The sequence below is a fragment of the Thamnophis sirtalis genome, unplaced genomic scaffold (genome assembly GCF_051295495.1).
Source record: "Thamnophis sirtalis isolate CommonGarterSnake01/CBP01778 unplaced genomic scaffold, rThaSir2_p1.2 scaffold_7, whole genome shotgun sequence".
Classification (NCBI taxonomy): Eukaryota; Metazoa; Chordata; class Lepidosauria; order Squamata; family Natricidae; genus Thamnophis; species Thamnophis sirtalis.
Window position 1 is genome coordinate 38556089 of NW_028261387.1, and position 22076 is coordinate 38578164.

The window sequence follows — 22076 nt, forward strand, 5'->3', positions numbered from 1 at the left end:
GGGGGGACCAGGAAGAAGGATCTCCTATCTCTGAATATGCTGGCTGGCTCTACCGCTGAACAGGGGGTATACATTCACATAACGCAGACGGGTGATGGAGGGGCATCTGTCGCCAGCTGCTCCAGCTGGAGGCATTGCTTCCTCACATCACTGCCACTTGCACTACACACACACACACACACACACACACACACACACACACACACAAACACACACACACGAGAAATCTCAAAAACAATTCGAGGTAAAATTGGAAGCCGACTCTCCCCGCTTTCTAGCAGCTTTTGTTTCCTGGCACGGCCAAAGTACTTCGCCAGAAGCAAAAAAAAAAAAAGAAAAAAAAAAAGAAAGCCCTTTGGCTCAGTCTCCAGGCCGAGCACGAGCGAGTTAAACCGAGGGGGCGTGGCCTCGCTGTCGCTTGGCCCTGTCTTTTCCCACCTCGGAGGCGGGGCTTATCCCCGGCACAGAGGCGGTTAGCGACGGTTGGGGCCTCCGTGCCTCTTTAAAATGAAAGTGGCCGGGGTTGGGAACAGCCGAGCACCAAAGTGCGCGCGAGAGCTGAGGCTGGGCTTGCGTGGAGCGAGAAGCCGGTCGGGAGCCGCTGCTTGCAGCAGTGAGCGCCGCCGAGCGCTGGGGCTTCGAGGGGGACGGAAGCGTCGCTAGACCGGCGGCGGTGGCGAGCTTTGCCCCTGAAGAGGTAGAAAAGCCAGGCGTTTTCTGCCTTGCTGGCTTTAGGGAGATCATCGGGAGGGTTTTGTTATTAAATCAGCATAGACCTGTCTTAAAACTTTGCTTTTTAAGAACAAGCCACCCCCCTCCCATCTTCCAACTGCCTCCAAGTAGCTCCGTTTCCCCAAATTTCGATCTCTTTCATCTTAAAACATTCTCTCTTTTTTTTGTCTACCCCCCATCTTTTATTTTGGATCTGCGAAAGAAGATGAACTTAGCGGCTCCGTTCCCTCGAAGCAAAGGGGAAATTGAAAGAGGGGGCATTTCTTTTGCTTCCTGAGAGGGGAGTGGTTTTCCTGAAGAGGAAGCCATCGAGCTATTCTTAAGAAAGTTTCTTCTCCAGTGCCAGACTTTTATATTTTTAAAAAAGTAAAAGAGTCCCGGCAAGAGAGCTCCCGAGCGATCGTCGCCCACCTGCCTGTTTGTTACAATGTACAATACAGTGTGGGATATGGATCGCGATGATACGGACTGGAGAGAAGTGATGATGCCCTATTCCACGGAGCTGATATTTTACATCGAAATGGACCCTCCAGGTAAAGCAGTTTTTTTTTTTTTTTACTTTGTGTTCAGGTTTAGAGTGGTGGTGCTTTTTTCCCTCCCCCCAGTGTCAGCCATCTGCAGAAGTTCATTGTTCTCTTTCCCCCAATGGTGCAGGCTTTAGCTTTCCTTTCTGAAGGTCTGTGCTTGAATGGAAGCCTGTAAACTTTTGCTCTTCTTCTGTTGTAGTCACCGTTTTCAAAGGACTATATTTTGTAAAAATGGAAAAATGCTCTAAATTCCAAAATATTGGGCATTCGATTTTCCTGTCCTTCAAAGTTCTAATTACCCAGATTGCATTGTAATCTAACCTGCAACCTTTTTAAAAGAGTTGGTTGATGTGCCAGCTAACTAAATATTTAGTTGTAAATATTTAATATTGCTTTTTTCTAACACTTTCTGTTTTTAGTTTTCAATTCTAAATTAGGTGTTTTGGGCAAAATAATAATAATAATAATAATAATAATAATAATAATAATAATAATAATAATAATAATATCTGGTGTCTAATCCTGTGCTTGTTTATTTGAAAAATCTGTCCCAATAAGTTCAGTGGACCAAGCAAGCATGCATATCATCACAGTTTAAGTATCTTAGAACAGTTAAAGACGTTACAACATTTAATGTTGAGTATTTCCACTGTTTGAGAAGTATTGTTCTTACTTTGCTCTCACATAGTGCTTCTTTTGTGCCTAGGAAGGAATAAGATACAAAAGGAGCCAGAGGTTGGTTGACTCTCTGGTGATGTGTTTAGAATTATGATTGTGAGAGTTTCACAGTTCTTGAAGCTTCTGCTTTGGTAAAATCCTCAATATGAAAAATGTATCTGTATACATTTTCTTAAATATCATTTTTGTTTAGAAAAATACAATATTGAAATAAAAAAATTAAATAGAGAAAACATTCTTGCCATTACTTGGTATAGCATGGGGAGTGCAGATGTGGAATCATTATATTGTAAAGCAAAAGTAATAACAGAAATCATCCTTGTGAAGCAGATGTAATAGTATTGTACAATAGACTTTAACCATGGTGATGATGCTTTCTCCTTCATTCATTTCTCTAGAGAAAAGCATTCAGTAGGTTACTAAGAAAACTTAATTGGCTGAATGCATGTTAATAAGAGAATTTTTGAGGTATCCAAAGTTTATAAAACTAATGCTTCAATATTTCAGTGAGATTTAAGCCTCTGATTCTTATAAATTTTCTGGTTTGTTTTTTTTAAAAAAATCTAGATACTGAAAAACTATCACTCTGGCTCTTTCATTAATATAGTATTATATAGTCTCAGTGTTTGAGTCCCATTGAATTAAGAAGAATTTTCTTAAAAGTAATTATATGTAAGAATGTTGCTGATAACTAAATCAAATGTGCTTAGTTTTTCATGGTATGTTTTCTTACATACCATGAACTTTACAGGCAATTATCTTTGTTTTATTAATATTTGGAATTTGATAGTTGTGGTACAGTATGGTAACAAAATTAGGTACTATGGAAGTTTAGACTGTCAGAACTCAGACTATCAAAACTCTAGAAATTTTTATTTTAAGATATTATTTTTAATATATATTTCCATTTCAGTTAAATCTCACTTTTTAAACAAGGATACATCACAATGCATCACTGAGATCTGCAAATGCATCTAAATAATCCAACAAAGCTAAAATTCATTGTAAAGCCAGACTGTTACATTTATAGTCTTTCTGGCATACAAGCTTTTATAACCTAGAGAGAAAAAAAAGTTGTATTTCTTGGAAATAAAATGCAAATGAAGCAGATTCTGCATGGGATAATTTTTCAGTGTGCACTTCAACTTGAAGATGTCTTAAGGGATAATACAAGTTTAGATAGTAGAATGTAACAGCTGGTAATTGAGAGTGGCATTAAAGTACTAGTTATAAGTTCATATTTTTAGCTATGAGCAGGTAATACTGCTTCTAATAATAGAGCAAGCAAATGATTAGAATCCTGCTTATTCATAGTCAAATTTTGATGCTTCATCAGATATTTATCTTGTTTCTTTAAATCCATAAGAACAAGTAACTTGTTTCATAGGTTTTAAAGAAATTGTGTTCTCTGCGGGGTCCATCTGTATGCAGCAAATCCTATGGCTGTGTGAAACAATACGGTTCTTCAAAATAGTTCTTATGCTAGGTAACTAGATAGATAGTTGCAGTTCTGATAGGCAGCATGGTATATCTGTATCTATAGGTGTATTCTTAATGCCCCTCAACTCCTTATGTTCTCTGAATTTTTTAGATTGTTTGAATTAAAAATGGGAAGCTGTAATGTGAAGCTCCAGTCTGGGGCATCATATTTGTTTAGAATAATTTCTCTGAGCTGAGTAGGTATTCAGAGGATTAATAAAATGATAGATAGTATAGCTCAGTGTTTTGTTTGGAAGTTTGCTCACCTGTTCAGAAAAAAAAGACAAAGATAGGTTGGAGGGATAGAGAACCTTCTGGGGAATAGGGGAATAGTGTGGAGATCAACTTCATTTGTTCTGGTGAAATATGTTCTGTGGCTGATTATGAACTACAGCTAGATATTTAATGAATAGGCATACTCACTAGCCATATTAATCATTTCGTGAACATGTCTATAATATGCTCTCAGAATTCCCCCCCCCCCAGAAAAGTTCATTATGATCCATTTATTTGGGTTTAAGCATTAGTTGTCTGTTGAATGCATGTCTTCATTTAAGCTTTAATTTAATAATACTTCTCTGTAGAGCTGTATTATTTTTTTCAGATCTGAGATGCTTTGGTAGGAGGGGAGTTTTTGTCAAGAAGGTGTTTCATTATAAGGTATAGATCAGAACCTAGAATCATGTACTCTGTTTTACTGATTTGTTTAGAAAAAAGTTTTTGGTTTAAAACGGAATAGTTTTACTAAAGTTTAATATTAGACTTCTTCAGCAAAAAACCACTATATTCTGCATATCAGAGGACTTAGTTGAGTGTTTATTAAATGTTTGAATAGTTAGTACAAGCAGGTTCATGGTAAATGAGATGCAGATCCTAAAGGGTTTTTTTTAGGTGGATAAGTCTGATATAGAGAAATAAAAACTAAATGCACAGAATAAAGAAAATAATATTGGAATAATCGTAATGACTATTTGTGAGAATAGGATATTTGTCTGTAAATTATCCTTTAAACATGCATGTTGAATCCTTTAAAATTAAGACTTTTTAAAGCACAGTTTAATGCAGCACATGAGTGGAGAAAAAGGATAACCTGAGTAATTCCACCCCTGATGTCTTGGTTGATTAATTGTTCCTCTGATACCTGTATGTATGATGCAATCATGAAAACCAGTAAAAGCCATATTAGGGATAGATTACTTGAAATGGCCCCATTTCTCTGCTTAATCATTGCCATCTACTTCAGATAATGCCGGACTAGGGCTTTATTGGATTTAAATTTGTATAGTTAGGACAACTTCATTTTTTTAAAAAAAAAAAAGTATTGTAATATTCCTCATTGTTGGTTTCTTTTACCGCACTGTACAAATGGTTTGTGAAATTCAAGACTGAAAAGATGTAGGCCCAATAGTAGTTATTTCCAGTAGTTAGTTTTCTAATAGGTGAAAACTGTTGTGTATTTTAACTGAAGATTTCGAGGATGGACAAGAAATCCAATGATTTCTTGATAGAGAAGCTCCACTAATTTTAGCGAAGTAAAAAATGCATAACTTCAGAGCAGTCTGCATTGCTGATGATGTAATTTACTTATTTACAAAAACGGTATGCCATTTCAAGTACTGACACTAAACAACTTCCTACAGTACAATGAAATAAATACAGTAGAATACAAACTAATAATTATTGAATGAGAAGATCAATTATCAATATCAAAAAAGTTACAAAATCTGTTATAAAAATCAAAATATAAAAAATCTGTTCCCTGTTATACCAGGTAACACACCTCTAATTTAAACAGAGCATAAAGCTTATTCCATAAAAACTACATGAAACAGCAGTATTTTAACTTCCTGAATTTTAACAGGAAGAGAACCGTTAAAATTTAAAAGCAAAATCTTCCAGATGTTGAAGGCCATCTCAAAGGAATAGCATTTTTGGAAATCTATCCCACCTCTTTCCCAAATGGCAGGGAATTATAATTTCAAATCTGCTTGTTGAAATCAAATGAGCAAATTTTACATGATATCAAAAAAGCCCAGGACCAAAATTATATAAATCACTAGACAATCCATGACCCATTGGATTATCATTTCAGATATATTTCCTTATCTATATAGAGAAACAGAATGACAAGAAGAAAAAAAGAAATGGGAATGGGGACCACTTTTGACTGCTTGCTAGCTAGTCTGCAGCTGACTGCCCTAAAGCCGCTGATGTGAGACACTCCTTCCCAGTCTCCAGAGAGCTAGTGTGGGACTGGCCTACATGATCTCCAGAGGCAGAAGGAGGACCCAGTCCACCTGGCCTCCAAAGAATTATGGTAGGACTGATTTACTGAATCTCTGGGTGGTAACGGCACAGCAGCATTGAAGCAATTTCAGTGTTTTCAAATTTCAATTCTGTGGAAGTCATGGTCGCAGATTTCAGATGTATTCTATACGTTAGCCCATTTGCGGTATCTAAAATTGTAGCTGTATGATGCACTGAAGCACCTTGTTAATGATTACAGACATGAGAATTTGAGTAGTGCATAGACTAGATTGTACTTGGAAGCAAAACTGTAGCCAGTGTAGCTCCCATATTAAAGATGCAACTTGGCTGTAATAGCCCTTCCTTACTACCATGTTTCCCCAAAGATAAGACAGGGTCTTATTTTCTTTTGACCCCCGAAATAAGTGCTTGGCCTTATTTTTGAGAAGGTCTTATTAGTTTTGAGGTGCAGGAGGTGGCGAGCGTGGTCACTACATGGCTGCTGCTGTGTTGCAATATTTTCAGGAAAGGCTTATTTTAGCACATGTGCTTAAAAGCCTGATTGGGCTTATTATCCGGGAGGTCTTATTTTCAGGAAAACAGGGTAATTATGAGCAGTTGCATTTTTTACCAGCTATAGTCTCCGATCCTCAAAACTAGTCCCATATAGAGTGAACTGTAGTAGCCCAATTACAAGGTGAGAAGGATGTAAAATATTGTTCCTTATGCTTTTCATTCCAAGAACAGTCTCACCTGGCATGCCAGCTGAAGCTAGCAAAGACTTTCTTGCTCATGGTTTTAGCCGGAGTTAGCTGCAAGTTGAAGAGCACTTCTTTCATTATTAAAAGTTTTTTATTTTTAATTTTCAAAACAAACACAACACATAAAATCTTCCTTTTTTACATACTGTAGTTGGTTACAAAAGACTTTCGTGCATCTCTTCCACAGTCATCAAGCATAATTCATATTAACTCAAGTATTTTAACTCAGATATTTATACATGTTACTGTCATCATACCTCCATTTGCATTTGACTATAGTTGTTTAAACATCCTTCATCATAAAATATACCAAGATTTAATACATAACCACATACTGGCATTTCATTTACTATTTCTAAAATCCTCCAATGACACTAAATCCTTATGTCCTATTCTAGCTAAACATCCATAATATTTAATAACAAAGTTTTCTAGCCTTCTTTCCAAATCACTGTTTACAATTTACATATCATTTCCTTATGTTGTATACATACATACATACATACATACATACATACATACATACATACATGTTATTATCATTATGCCTCCTTTATTTGCATCATATCATTTTCCCCCTAGTAATCAAGACTTAACTGAATCTAATTTAATTTTAGTATTGTTGTTGTTGTTGTTGTTGTTATTATTATTATTATTATTATTATTAACTTTTATATATAATCCAAAAGGGTTTCTAATCTTCCTTTCATGGGTACCATTCAATTTTCATATCCAGTTATTACTTATCATAACACTACACATTGTATACATTATTATCATTATTAATTATTTATTTAACTATATCTATTATCACTAAATTTTACTAAGTTTAGCTAGTTTTAAATTATACATCTATCAACCTGTATCTTTCCAGTAATAAAACAGTGTCATATCTTCTACCGTTTGTGGCATCAGTCCTCTAATCATCTCCTTAATCAACTTTGTATGGACTCCTCTTAGCAACTCTTTGCTTATAAAATCTCTCATGTAATTTCGAGTTTCCTTAATCAGCTTATCTTTGATTATCGGTGGTGTTATCAAAACTATTGCTAATAAGATTTCTCTCTTTAAATCCATAAATTCTTTTATTTTTTCCTCTTCTGTATCTTCCCATCTGGGGTAGGTTTCCCTTCCATTTAATTCCTGTTTTAGTATTCCACTCTTTCCGTTTTCAGAAACTAATCAATCACCATAAATATCAGCAATTTTAATTTCTTTATATTCATTTTCCTCTTTGATTTTTTGGATTTTAACCACCACTTTTTCCATTTGATGAACATCTTCAATATCTCCGTCATATTTTACTGTTAGATGCACTAAGTAATCTAACTTCTTCTCTATCCTCTCACTTCTATTTGATAATTTCTGTATTTCACCTTTCTCTGGTTAAAAATCTACTTCAAAGGAACATCTGTGTGCTTTTCTTCTTCTTTTTATCACTCTCTGTAAACAAGTTGTGAGTCCTTGAAGTGCCAAGCCAGGATAATCAGTGAAAAAAGTATTTCATTTCCAATACACTAACAACCTCTAGCCTCCGAGTAGCAGTGTTACAATATTACAATGTTACCATTTTTTGTTTCTTTTTGTATCTTTTTGTATTTCAAATTTTAAAAAAAGGTCCGATTCTTAAATGAGTTAGAAAAACACCCACAGTACTGAAAGAGGAGAGTTTTAGTCCATAGATTACAGAGAATAGTCAAAGAAAAAAAAAATAGAAGAAGGAAACTCAATCTGTTCATTTTAAAAGACTTGCATAAATTCCATCTGTAAAAATAGCATTTAAAAAGTAAGATAACCCACTGTTCAAAACCAGTCCAAATTTAATTCTGCCGCTTATTTCTTCTGTTCTCCAATTTAAATTAATTTTAAGTTTTTTTATAGGCAGTCACTTTTAAAACAGTAAAAATTCCTCACCAGCTGAAAACACTTTCTCTTTCCATATCCTTCCATTTTGAAGCCGCCCCGACTTCATCAGGCATTTGGCTGGATTTTTTGTCACTGGCTTGAAGAGCTTCTCTTGGGTCAATCAGAAACTTTGTGATGTCCCTGTGATCAGCAAGATGTATTCTTTCTGTTCACCGTCTCTGTGGGACAGTTTAGGTACGTTTGGACTACCCAGAGACAAAAGTATCGACTGCGATCTCAGAGCATTGAGATCGCATGTCGTGTCATCATGACTTCGGCTCCTCCAGTTCAGGAGGACTTCTATTGCAGATCATCTTTTGCGGAACTTCAAACCTGCCCAAAGTTAAAGATGGAATGGAATACATACTGTATTTTTGGATTATAAGATGTACCAGAGTATAAGATTCACCATGATTTTGAAGAGGTAAAAAAAAAAATTTGCACTCTGCAGATCTCCCAAACTGTCTGCATGCCTCGTTCCCCCCCCCCCCCCCAAAAAAAGGACATGCAAAGCTTTGGGAGGCTTGTAGAGTGTTCCTGGGACCTGGGGGGGGGCAAAAATAAGCAAAAACGGCCCATTGTTTGCTCGATTTTGCCCTCCCCAGCCCCCAGGAGTACTTTGCAAGCCTCCCAAACCCCGCATGTCCATTTTTGCAAAGGGGGCGGAGTTTCAGTAGGCCAAAAATGCTGTATTCAGTGTATAAGATGCACCCGGATTTTCACCCTCGTTTTGTGGGGGGAAAGGTGGGTCTTATACTTAACAAATAAAAATAAATAAAATAAATAAATACATACATACATACAGTATGTATGTACATACTTACATACTGTTTATTATATATCAGCCAATGCCAGCGGATGACCTCTCTAGCAAATTTATGCAACTGTTAAACAATATGAGAGAGGGCTAAACCATAGAGCACTCCACGTTGGAGGAGCCAAGAGCTTGGCTTCTCTTCCACCAGGGCAGCTTCTTGAGGAAATGATTCAATCTCCAAGTGATGGTGATCTTTTTTAGGTCAGATGTATTCAACCCTTGTTTTTAATGACCATTACTTTAGGCATACCATATTTTATCTTCTGGAGGTCTTCAATATAAAATAGAATTTTGTCAATGAATATAATTTGTTCAGAGGCAATTATTGCAAGGATCAAGTATCAATAGCTTTAATTACCTAACTGCCCGCTCTACACTCTTCTTAGAACCTAGAACACACCCAGCAATCCAGCACATAACACCACCATCCCATTTTTAGTGTAAATATAACATTTGTATCCCACTAATTTCCAATTTAATAAAATTTGTATGCCGCCCACTCCCTAGGGACTCTGGGCGGCTTACAGACAGATAAAAACATTTAAAAATTTAAAAATAAAGGTACATTATTAAAATTGCACATCATCCATTCAGTGTAGGTGGGGCTGGACATTAATCAACAGCTCCAGGCCTGCCGGAACAGCCAGGTCTTGGTGGCTTTATGGAAGGCTGGGAGAGTGGTAAAGGTCCGGATCTCTACGGGTAGATCGTTCCACACGGCCGGCGCAGCTACAGAGAAGGCTCTCCCCCGGGGAGTCGCCAGCCGGCATTGTCCGGTCGACGGCACCCGGAGGAAGCCCAACCTCTGAGATCTGGTTGGTCGTTGGGAGGTATGTGGCAGGAGGCGGTCTCTCAGGTAGCCAGGTCCTAAACCATGTAGGGCTTTAAAAGTAACGACTAGCACCTTGAAGCGGGTTCGGAGACCAATAGGGAGCCAGTGCAGCTCGTGGAGGATGGGTGTAACATGGGTGTATCTAGGTACACCCAATATCACTCGCACGGCTGCATTCTGGACCAACTGCAGTCTTCGAACACTCTTCAGGGGCAGCCCCATGTAGAGCGCGTTACAGTAATCCAGTCTTGAGGCGACGAGGGCGTGAGTGACCATTCGAAGTGCCTCCCGGTCCAGATAGGGCCACAACTGGTGCACCAGGCGAACCTGGGCAAAAGCCCCCCTGGTCACAGCTGACAGATGGTGTTCTAATGTCAGCTGCAGGTCCAGGAGGACACCCAAATTGCGGGCCCTCTCTGAGGGGTGTATAATTTCACCCCCCAGGCTAAGAGGTGGAATGTCTGGACCAACTTTGGAAGGCAACATCAATAGCCACTCGGTCTTGTCTGGATTGAGTGCAAGCTTGTTCGCTCCCATCCAGACCCTGACAACCTCCAGGCACTGGCACATCACTTCAACTGCTTTGCTGAGTTGGCACGGGGCGGACAGATACAATTGAGTATCATCCGCATATTGATGATATTTGATCCGGTGCCGACGTATGATCTCACCCAGCGGCTTCATGTAGCTATTAAATTGGAGGGGGGACAGGACCGAACCCTGCGGCACCCCATATTTGAGGGGCCTAGGGGTTGATCTCTGTCCTCCAACCAACACCGACTGCGACCTGTCCGAGAGATAGGAGGAGAACCACTGTAAAACGGTGCCTCCCAGTCCCACCTCCCGTAACCGCTGCAGAAGGATACTATGGTCGATGGTATTGAAGGCCACTGAGAGGTCAAGAAGCACTAGGATAGAGGAATGTCCTCTATCCCTGGCCCGCCAGAGATCATTGATCAGCGCAACCAAAGCAGTTTCAGTGCCGTAACCAGGCCTGAACCCCAACTGAAAGGGATCCAGATAATCTGCTTCATCCAAGGTCCGTCGGAGTTGAAAGGCCACCATTTTCTCAACAAGCTTCCCTACAAACGGGAGGTTGGAGACTGGACGGTAGTTGTTTAAGATGGCTTGATCCAGGGAAGGTTTCTTAAGGAGGGGTCTCACCACCGCATCCTTTAGGGGGTGCGGGAAGGATCCCTCCCGGAGAGAGGTGTTAACAATCCTCTGGATCCAGCCCCGTGTCACCTCCCTGCTGGTCGAGACCAGCCAGGAGGGACACGGGTCCAGTAAACAGGTGGAGGCACTCACCACTCCCATGGCCTTTTCCACTTCCTCAGGGGCGACAAGTTGAAACTCACTCCATAAAATCGGATCAAGATCTTCCCCCGGCATCTCGGCTGGTGCTGTCCAAGTGGAGTCCAGGTCCATCCGAATCCGAGTGATTTTATCCGACAGAAACTGAACAAATTCGTCAGCTCTACCCTGTAAGGGCTCACCTGCATCCCTCTCTTTCAAGAGGGAGCGTGCTATCCAAAACAGAGCGGCTGGGCGAGATTCTGCGGATGCAATAAGAGCAGAAAAATGAACACATTTTGCCTCCCGTATCGCCACTAGATAAGTCCTAATAAAGGCTCTTAATTGTGTTCGGTCAGATTTGGAGTTACTAGCCCTCCAGCGTCGCTCTAGGCGTCTCTTTTGGTGCTTCATCTCCCGGAGTTCCTCGGTAAACCAAGGAGCCCTCCTGGATCCACTGCCACGGAGAGGCCGTAAAGGCGCAATCCAGTTTAGAGCCTCCGCTGCCGCTGTATTCCAAGCAGCGACCAGGGACTCCGCCTGACTGTGGGCCAGGGAGTCAGGTATCTCACCAAGTGCCGTCTGAAATCCCATAGGGTCCATTAGATGCCTGGGGCGGAACCACCTAATTGGTTCCCCCTCCCTACAGTGGGGGATTGGTTTCCGAAAGTCAAGCCTCAATAGGAAGTGATCTGACGATGACAAGGGCAAGATCTCAATGCCCTTCAAATCTAGATCACGTCCACTGTTCCCTCGAAGCTGCGCGGCCGTGCACGTGGCAACAAAACACAGTGGTTTTTGTGAGACGCCTTCCACCATAATAGGAGAGGAGAGCCAGCCTGGAGACAGCAATCAGTTCTAGGTCCACAAGGCAGAAAGTAAGTAGCTCAGAGAAGGGGTGTGGGGGTTGGGAGAAGGCATGGGATGGGCTCCCAGCAGCGGCTGCTCAGATTTGCCAGAGAGGGAGGGAGGGAGAGAGAGAGAGAGAGAGTATCCCTCCTTCCTTCGGCCCAACACTCTTGCTGGAATCCCGGCCAGATGAGAGGGACTGCAGAGGGTCTCCTCGAGTCTAGGGCAGCGAGTCATTCGATGGGAAAGTTGCCTCTTGGAAGGAATGACCCGGATTGGCTCCCGCTTCATCTCTCCTGCTTCGTCTCTCCTGCCTCTTTGCTTCTCCATTCGGTCTTTGGGTGGCAGATCGAAAGCGGAAGCCAATCTGGGTCATTCCTTCCAAGAGGCAACTTTCCCATTGAATGACTCGCTGCCCTAGACTCTAGGAGACCCTCTGCAGTCCCTCTCGTCTGGCCTGGATGCCAGCGAGTGTTGGGCTGAAGGAAGGAGGGATACGAGAGAGAGAGAGAGAGAGAGAGAGAGAGAGAGAGAGAGAGAGAGAGAGAGAGAGAGAGAGAGAGAGAGAGAGAGAGAGTGTTAGTTAGTTAGTTGGTGGGCAGACTTAGCACTTTGTTAAGTTTGTTTCTCTGTGTGTTGTGCATATATACATATCTCCATGGGTGCAATTGTGTAAGCATTTGTTTTCCTCTTTAAAAGAATTTTTGGATTTCTCCTCACCAAACCTTTAAGACTGAAAGAGTTAGAGTTGAAATATAAAGAGATTGTCAATTGCCATACTGTTAGATTGGTAGGCAATTATGGACTATCTTGATTATATCCTCCTTAGAAAGAATATGCTACTGTATGGTTGAGAAAAAGACTAAACATCATTCCATGGAAATCAAACAAAGTTCATATGGAGGGTTTCTTTCTACGATGGGCTTCTTGGGTCAACAGTGAATATCAGTTATCAAAAATGTAGGTAAAAAGTTAAGCAGGCAATAGGCAATTACAAAAAGGGAAGCCAACTTTCTGAATTCTGTTTCTTTGACTTAGTGACTTATAAATAGTAGACTAATGTTCTGAAAACATGACCTAAATTTCTATATATTTTAAATAGCTGTAAAGCTATGCTGAAAAAGTTGTTCTCAAGGTATTGTGATAAATTCAATAAAAAGAAAGAAATTCTTGATGAACTTAAGGAGGAATGAGAGTATTGGATAGTAAATGGACAAATAAAATTACCAATCAAAGAGAATATTTGCACCTCAGGGTTGAAATGAGATGTTCTCTCTTCCTCTTTCCTCTTCCTCTCTTCTCTCTCTGTCTCTCTCATCCTTTCTCTTTGTCTCTCTTTGTCTCTCCTTCTTTCCCACTCTTCTGTCACTTTCTCTCTCCTTCTCTGTCTCTTTCTGTCTCTCTTCCCTCTTTTTTCTTCCTCTCTTCCTCTCTCCTACTCTTTTATTACTTTCTCTCTACCGCCCAGTCTGTCCCCATACTTATCTTCGACTGATCATGTTTGCAATAATTTACCTTCTTTTCTAAATAGGCACAGTTCCTTTACCGGATTCCTCGCTCACTCAAACACACACACACACACACAGTCATGCACAAAACCATTTCTCTCCATTCCAATTCAGATCCTATAAATCAATTGCTCTGTGAAACATCTGTGAAAAAAATTCAGGTGCTCAGACATGAAAATGTGCTGCTCAAACACTATACTTTTCCGCACACACTGAAAAAAAAATTAGAGAGAACATTGATCACGTCTCCACTGCTCCGAGAGAAACACAAGGTCGAGCGTGTGACCCACTGTATGAGTCGGACCCTGAATTACCTGGGTCAAGTCCATGGCTGTCATGGAAGCCATGAACTCCCGTGCTCCATCAGAGCATTCACCGAGCGACGGCAGGTTGAAGTCCCCCAGCGCTATAAGCCTAGGGAACTCAACTGCCAGCTCGGCTACTGACTCAAGGAGCACAGGCAGGGCTGTTGTAACGCAGTTGGGAGGTAGGTACGTTAGAAACAGACCCACTTGACCCCCAAGGTCCAACTTCACCAGCAGGGACTCACACCCGACAGTCTCTGGAGCAGGGATCCTACGAGGAACTAGTGACTCTCGGATGATGACTGCCACTCCCCCACCCCTTCCCTTGTGTCACGGCTGGTGGAGCACCTGAAACCCTTCTGGGCACATTTCAGTGAGGGGGACTCCTCCCTCATGGCCCAGCCAGGTTTCAGTAATACATGCCAGGTCTGCCCCCTTGTCTAATATTAGGTCCCGGACAAGGGGAGCTTTATGAACCACAGACCTGGCATTTAGCAACAACAGCCTGAGACCAGGGCCCTGACAACTCTCACCATCTGGTCCTGGAGTGGAGCTATCAGGGCCGGAAGGAGGGATCGCTGTAACGTAGCGAACCCTCCTTCCCCGGTAATGGCTAGCCCTGTAACTTCCGTCAAACCTGCTTCTCCCAACTATGACCGGGATGCACCGGCCATCCCATCACCCGTAGACCCCTCTTTCCCTCCCGTAGCCTCTGTTCTTCCCAGCAGGCCGTTTCTGCCATGCATTCTGGGATAAGAGGCGGATCCGGGCCCCCATCCACTTCTGCTACAGCATTCATATTTCAGCATTCTACTAGCATTCATTTACTTAATTAGTATTTGGATGGGAGACCACAGGATATATTTGAGGTGCAGAGTAAAACAAAAAACAAAATCAAAGAAGAAAGTAATGGCAAACAACTTCTATATTGTTTGCCTGAAAAACTGTATGAGCATGTCTGTGAAGTCACCAGGAACTGAATTTAAGAAAAAGCTTTGTTTAGACTAGAGGGATCTGTAAACTAGCTCTCTAATCCCACAGAAATTAGCCATGTCTGTAGCAAGCCTAACATAAACAAACTAGCCTTTTCCCAGTTGTGTTCCTCTACAATTAGTATGTGAAAGTAGAGACAATATGAATATGATTTCCAGTTACTTCTGATAATCTTACCTTTAATTCTATTATATATTTAAATATAGGTACAAACTATCTTTTCTTTTTTTTTTATTTTTTTTTAAAATAAATGTTTTTTAATTTTAATTTAAAACAGGTACAGCATCTTTCTTTACATCTGTAGAAAATGTGTCAATCAATTACAGATAAGTTTTGGTACATCTCCTCCACAGTCAACCAACATAACTCATATTAACTCAAGCATTATTATATATCCATTTTCATTTAACTGTAATTATTATTTAGAAATATTAATAAAAGTAATAATCTTGAACAATACCTGCCCACACCGGTGGGAAAAGAAAAAATCAAAAAAAAAAAAAAAGGGCAAATAAAAATAAAAATTAAAATAAAAAATAAAAAATAAAAATAATACAAAAAAAGACAAAAATGACAAGAGACAAGGCAGGAAAACAAAACAAAACACAGGTGTCTATTATTAAAAAAAGAAGAAGTATATCAACTGGTTACAACATGCTTTGGTGCTTCTCTTCCATTAACTCATATTAATTCAAATATCTTAACTCGAATATTTACCATATCAACATCATTATACCTCCAGTTTTAATTACCTATGGTTATTTAAACATCCTTCATCCTTAACTATGCTAAAGAATTAATCCATAACACATGCTGACAATTCATTTACTTATTTGTAAAATCCTCTATTATCATCAAATCCTCATGTCCTAATTTAGCTGAACATCCATAATATTTAATTATATCATATATCATAACATTTTCCCAGTATTGATTAACATTTGATTGTATGTATTTTATTTAGTTTTTTTAATAGTGATAATTATTGTAGTTAATACTCTTTATGTATAATCTAAAAATGTTTTCTCATATCCAATTGTTAGTTATCATATCAACTCCACATTATATACATTACTATCAATATCAATTATTATTCAACTATATCTGTTACAAAAAAGAGCAATTAGGTTTAGCTAGTTTTCAATTGTATTCTTCAATCTATCAGCCAGTTCCAAATTATATATATTACTATCCATATCAGTCATTATTCAGCTATATCTATTACACATTAAGGTAATCAGATTTAGCTAATTTTAAATTGCGTTCTTCCATCTGTCAGCCGGTGTCTCTCATGCAAATAGCAAAATCTTCTCAAACCAATTGCCACGCGTTGGATAAATTTACCAAATGTTTTCATAAGCAAATCCAGACAAAGATATCTTCGCACCTTTGGACTCTGAATGTCTGTGATGAAATAATAATGTTGTCCCGGGCTTGTAAAATTTTCCAAATTAACTTTAATTCTCAAGGGTGGATTTTCCATTCCTCCTGCACTCTGTCTCTTTAAATGAGTCTTCTTTATAGCTCCCCCCCTCCTTTCTTCCTCTGAGATAGACCAGATACCATTTCTCACATTTTCCATTTGTATTTCAGGAACATTTAAACATTCAACGATCTCAGTTTTTACTTCATATTTTAAAATCAGATGATCCTATTTTCTTTCCAGCCTCTGATAAGAATCAAAAAGCTCTCTACATGCGGAAAAAAGAATCTGAAATGAAATCTTAGAGGTATTTTGAGACGCCATGATGTGTCGCAGTTAAAAATTGCAAGCTCTTTTTTTTTCCCACAGACTTCGAAGCACTTTTCTTAGTCTCTTGCAGGCTGTGCAATCTTATCTGATCGTAAACAGAGCCAAGTAATAAAGTAATAAAAGTGTCGAATCGTGACGGGCTAATTAGTAGAAAATAAATTTTACGATCCACTTAGGGAGAGTCAGAGGGGGGAGGATGTCGAGGAGTTTCTTGAAGCATTTAAGAAGTAAAGTAGCCACCAGCCATAAATCCATTAAAAAAAACCAATTCGCCGCTAAATTTTCCTATTCTTTGGTTTCAGTTAGCTTAAGCTTTTAACGCGGACAGTCTCTCTTGGATAATAAAATCAGCTTACCAGATGACATCACTTCTACCATTCTTAGGGGCAACCTGCAGTTTCAGTTAGCACGCAGCTAATCCAGAAAGGAATTGGCACGAGGAGTTAATACCCCCCCCCCCCAGAGACTTGCGGGTGTCTCTGAGGTCCTGGGTCTCTCCTCACCTTCACTGTCGTCTCCGGGACAGCTAGAGTTCAAAGAACCCGTCCAAAAATCCTTCGGTATAGAGGAATTTCAGGAGTAGCCTGAAACTCCATCTTCTCACTGCTAAGCCCCGCCTTCTTCCCAAACTATCTTTTCTGAAAGGTTCCTATACATATAATATGTTCATCTAAATTCAGTATTGCCTTTTATTATAATTGAACTTTTTGCCAATATTTTATCCATAAACTACTTTCAGTCTTTTTTTAAACAGTAAGTGAAATGATAGACAAATATTTTAAATACTATAGAATAAATACATAGACTGATGATATAAATTGCCCAACTATCTTGCTTTGTTAATATTTAATAAAGGGAGGTCTCAAATAATCTTTTGGTTGTGGTTATTAGTATCATATATGAGAGAAGCTACCAGATCTTTTTACAGTTTTTACTTTTTTTTACACATTTTATTTACTTAGAACACTTACAAAATAGGAATTAACAGTACATTTAAAGGGCTTTTATATATTAATAGCTGCAGTTTTCAATCTTTTGATCAAAAAATTACTGCCATTTAGAATGATGGGATATAATATAAGTTGACTTTTTTTCTACAACCTTCATAGATACTTTTTAACTTTGATATTTTATTTTAAATAGCTATTTTGCAGCTCTTGAAGAAAAATCTTCAGAGGTACCAAAATATATTGATTGTTGATTAAAAACACTACTATAGTTTCAATGCAGCGTTTAGGATCTCCTTATTTTATCTTACATGTTTGTATTTCTTCAATTAAAAGCATTTTAAGAACTGAAACTATTGAATGTCCACATAGTGTTAGTTAGAATTAGGAGTTTCCCCAAATAGTCTGCAAGCTCTGTAAACAATGGCGCCAGCTAAGCTTTAAGAAGGAAGTTGGGTTTATCTTTTCTCCTTCCTTCTCCCTAGAGGGCACAACCAGATTCCGGAAGCTTCAATGCTAATCTAAAATCATTGCTTTAAACAGAAGAAAATGTTCATATTAAAAACAGAGGTCAGTTTCCTCACTTTTAGAAGTTCAAGTTAGCTCCATTTGAAGTTAAAGCCTCTGGGGTTTTCAGCAAACCAATCTGTTTGATGCTCAGTTGTCCATAGTTTGCAGACATGCTAGCTCCTCCAAGGGAGATATACCTTCTGAGGGAGGCTCACAGATGTGCAACTCTGTTTGTTTGGCTGTTAGCCATTAATTTGCAAAGTTGTTAATTATTCTCTCACAACATGAAGCTTCTCAGTATCTTCCAGCTCTCCCCCGCTTTCCTGTGTTCCTTTCATCCAAGGACAGAGCTTCTTGCAAATCTTCTACAATGTTTTCCTTTCCTCATAATCTTTTTTTTATAAAGCATGGCTTTATAGAGGGCTAGCTGATTCATTCAGTCAAACATTATTTTCAAATCCAGATGAGAAAGCTGGTGCTTCTTCTCTACCACATCATCTTTTCCTTAGTTCCCAAATAGTCTAGTGGTATGAGTTACTGAAGATTAGTATATCGGAGAAGAATGTATCAGTTGAACTTGTCTTTGGAACTTGGAGCATTTTTTCATTAGATTTATTACAAGGTTTTTGGAGATGTGTTTCTTTTGAAGTATGGATTGCAGGTCAAGTTGGAACTTTAACTACTTTCAATAAAGTTTTTATCATAAATGGCAGCACCTTTCTCTTTTAATTCAGAACAAATAAACTGTCATCATATTTCATTACTTGAATCATGCATAGTGTTGAACTGATGGGGTTAAAGTGCTAAAGACCAACTCATGAGCTGTGGATTTATTGATTGCATGGCCTGCAACCACCTCAGAGTCTCATAGTTGAAGCCTTTCATGCCCAATAGTTATTCTACCACCTACTTAAATAGCTATGCATTCATAATAGGGTATGTAATTCCTCATGTAGTAACTTCTGACTGATTGCCATTAGGCTGTGCTTCTGGGTGGCACCTGCTCAAGTCTTCCAACTTCCAATGTGTGCATCTACATTAAAATATAAAGAGTTGTGAAGAATTGGGCTATTTAGTATTGAAGTTTGAGCAAAGGTGGGTTTTGACCATTTTTTCACACATCCTAGACCATTGCACTTGTGTTGGTTTTAATTTGTGAGTTGGGAGGAGCATTTTACTTGATGAACTGTCTATACCAACCCCAGAAATGTCCAGATATTTAATATGCCAGATTTAATTTGATGGCCATCTTCCATGTATGAATATTTCATAATTTAGACCCAGTGCACTATATTACACTGAGAAGGCCTTGTCAGTTGTACTAGAAAGAAGCAAAAGAAATACTTTTATGTCCAAGGTGGAAATCTCATAACTTAGTTTTTCACTCATATAGCATTTTCTGTTGTTCCTTCTTTCTTATTCTCATTTGGTTCAAAGACTCCTGCATTTTCAAAATATATTTAGTAACATTTGTAATGGGTTTGGGATTTTTCTCTCAGCTGTCTTTGACCATTGGGAGATATTCTCTGGCTTGTCATGCGTATAATAATTCAAAAGGGAAAAACACCTAAGAATGCTTTTGGTACTTCTCAATAAGCAAATGAAAATAAATCCCACCTGGGTCATTGGAGCTGATTCCAATGGTGTACTTTATAATGGTACTCATTCCTTGTACTCTAATTTTTCTTACATTTTTCTTCAAGCTGCCCAGAGTCACTATGAGCGAGTTGGCAGCTATATAAATTTTCCAAAATAAATAAATAACATAAAGGAGTTTTATAACTTCACTAGTAAAGTTTTTTTTAATTGGAAATCAGTTCCTTCCACATTCTAATCTGTAAGAACAATTCAAACAATGCCAACCAGACTGCCTGCATGGACTAGTTCTGGTACCTAATAACATAATTACATAGGCTAAACCCTCTTTGATTTTTTCATAGACATCTTGTTATGCCCGTAGCTTTTCACTGAAAGGGAACAACCATCACTGGATAATTTATGTTGTACTATGTTGCATTGTTTGTAGAAATCTATCACAATTCTCTATCACAATTATCAGCTGACACCCACAAACCTCTCCAGGCACCAAAACATGTAAACTATATAGGGAGTTGCAGTTGCGAGTTGAGCAGCTATAACGAATGAATGAATGGAGATAGGCATAGGCATAGCCATTGCAGTCCCAGAGAGACTCTGTCCATCTCTTCTTTGACTCCAAAGGTCAGGCTGAAATTTTTCCTGTGGTGGTCCAATTGCCCTCTTCTGTTCCTCGTATCTTCTGCATTTCCAAGGTTTCTCACTTACACTTTTCTGTGGATCTTCAAGTGTATCAAACAATTGACATATTTGGTAATAACTGAGAAATCAGTCGGGGGGGGGGGTCATTAAAATCTTTAATAACATACTATGTTCATAAGGCAATTAGGGATACACTCCCACTCTCAAAAAAAAAATCCTTTCTCCAACTTCTGCTGGTAACCTCACTATCAGATAAAGTCAGTACTCTTTGAACTCAAAATCTTTACACTTCTCTTGGGAGAAAGTTTTAATAGAAAACCTATCCCTGATAAAACTGGAAACAGCCTGTATCTAAAAATGCTTCTAATGACTCTTGGCTGTGGTGACCACCATTTGATGTTTAGTTTCTAAAAGATTAGGTGCATCATTTCATTTCACAGAGTGAACATTCTTTTTTAAAAAGGTTACGGTCCTGTCTCATAATTTAATAAGGCATTATTCATTGTTTCAGCTACTTAACCTCTTGCTCCCTTATCAGAGTAGTGTTTAATATGTTCAGGGATATTCCTAGTCAGTCAGATCTTACAGATTTGAGTCAGGTAGCCACCTTTTCTATAATCGTACAGTTTCTTCCCATTTGTTGGTTTGCGATTTTCTTTTAACCTCCAAGAAGTTCCTTTTCTTCTAGAAATCTTTTCCTTTTGAGGGCCAGTTGTATTTTTTTTCCTATAAAAACCTCTAGGATTAGATTTGCCACCCATGCCACCTTGAAATCTTCAGCCAGTTCCAAAGCACAAGTACAGAATGCTGACATACAGCCTCCAATAAAATGGGCGCAAATTGGAAAACTATCTGACTATCTTTGACAAGAGAGCTAGTGACTTTCTCCACCATAAGATTTTGCAGAAATTTTACCGTTTTCTAAGAAAAATCCTTTTGTAAAGAGTACTAGATGTGTGAAGATTAGATGTCATAGTTGCTGAGTCCACATAAATTACAGAGAACACAATGAAAAATATATGTGTTTCTTTAATAAGATTCAAAAAATCTCCTAAAATTCTGTGGTATGAATCATAACTGTATTCAGTGAATTTGAGCTCTATAGATTTCTTTAGTCAGATAATGAAAGTTAGCTTGTGAAACATATTTTTCTGTTATTTATCTTTCAATTCAACTTAAGACAGAATACTCTGACTTCACTGTTTTGTTGTAAATTTCTCCAACATTAATAGAGAACATGTCATGACATATTATATAATAATTGTAGATAACAGGTTGTTGGTCTTATATGTTTCCCATTATTTAAGAATTTGTCTTTTTTTAAGCTTGATACACTACAATTTTCTACTATTGATATGATATGATTACAACATTCAGAATGTCATTATGTTCTTAGCAACTATAGTTCCATTATTAGCTTCCTGATTTGTAGAATTAATGTATTTTGTTAAACCTAGATCCTAAAATTGAAGAAAGATTTTAAAATGTAGAGTTTTAATTGTGCCGTTTTTAAAACATACTAAGGAATATTACAGTATGAATGGACAGTAGCATACTGAACAAAAAGTCATTTTAAGTCTCTTAAAGGCAATGGACTTTCAAACAAAAGTTGATGGATATTGTAGAGTTATATTTTGATTTGTGTTGGATTTCATAATTCTTGTCTGGGATTGTTAAAAGATACTGTGAATCTTTCAAATTT

The 22076-nt window shown here is 38.6% G+C and overlaps 1 protein-coding gene across 1 annotated transcript in view; it reads left to right on the plus strand.

The window, feature by feature from the left end:
* The first annotated feature begins 483 nt into the window (after positions 1-483).
* PIK3R3 (phosphoinositide-3-kinase regulatory subunit 3) overlaps positions 484-22076 on the plus strand; it is a 59453-nt gene continuing 37860 nt past the window's right edge. Inside the window, exon 1 of the mRNA XM_014059129.2 lies at positions 484-1265. Coding sequence (XP_013914604.2) covers positions 1160-1265 — 106 coding nt within the window. The 5' untranslated portion in view covers positions 484-1159. The remainder of the gene's footprint in view (positions 1266-22076) is intronic.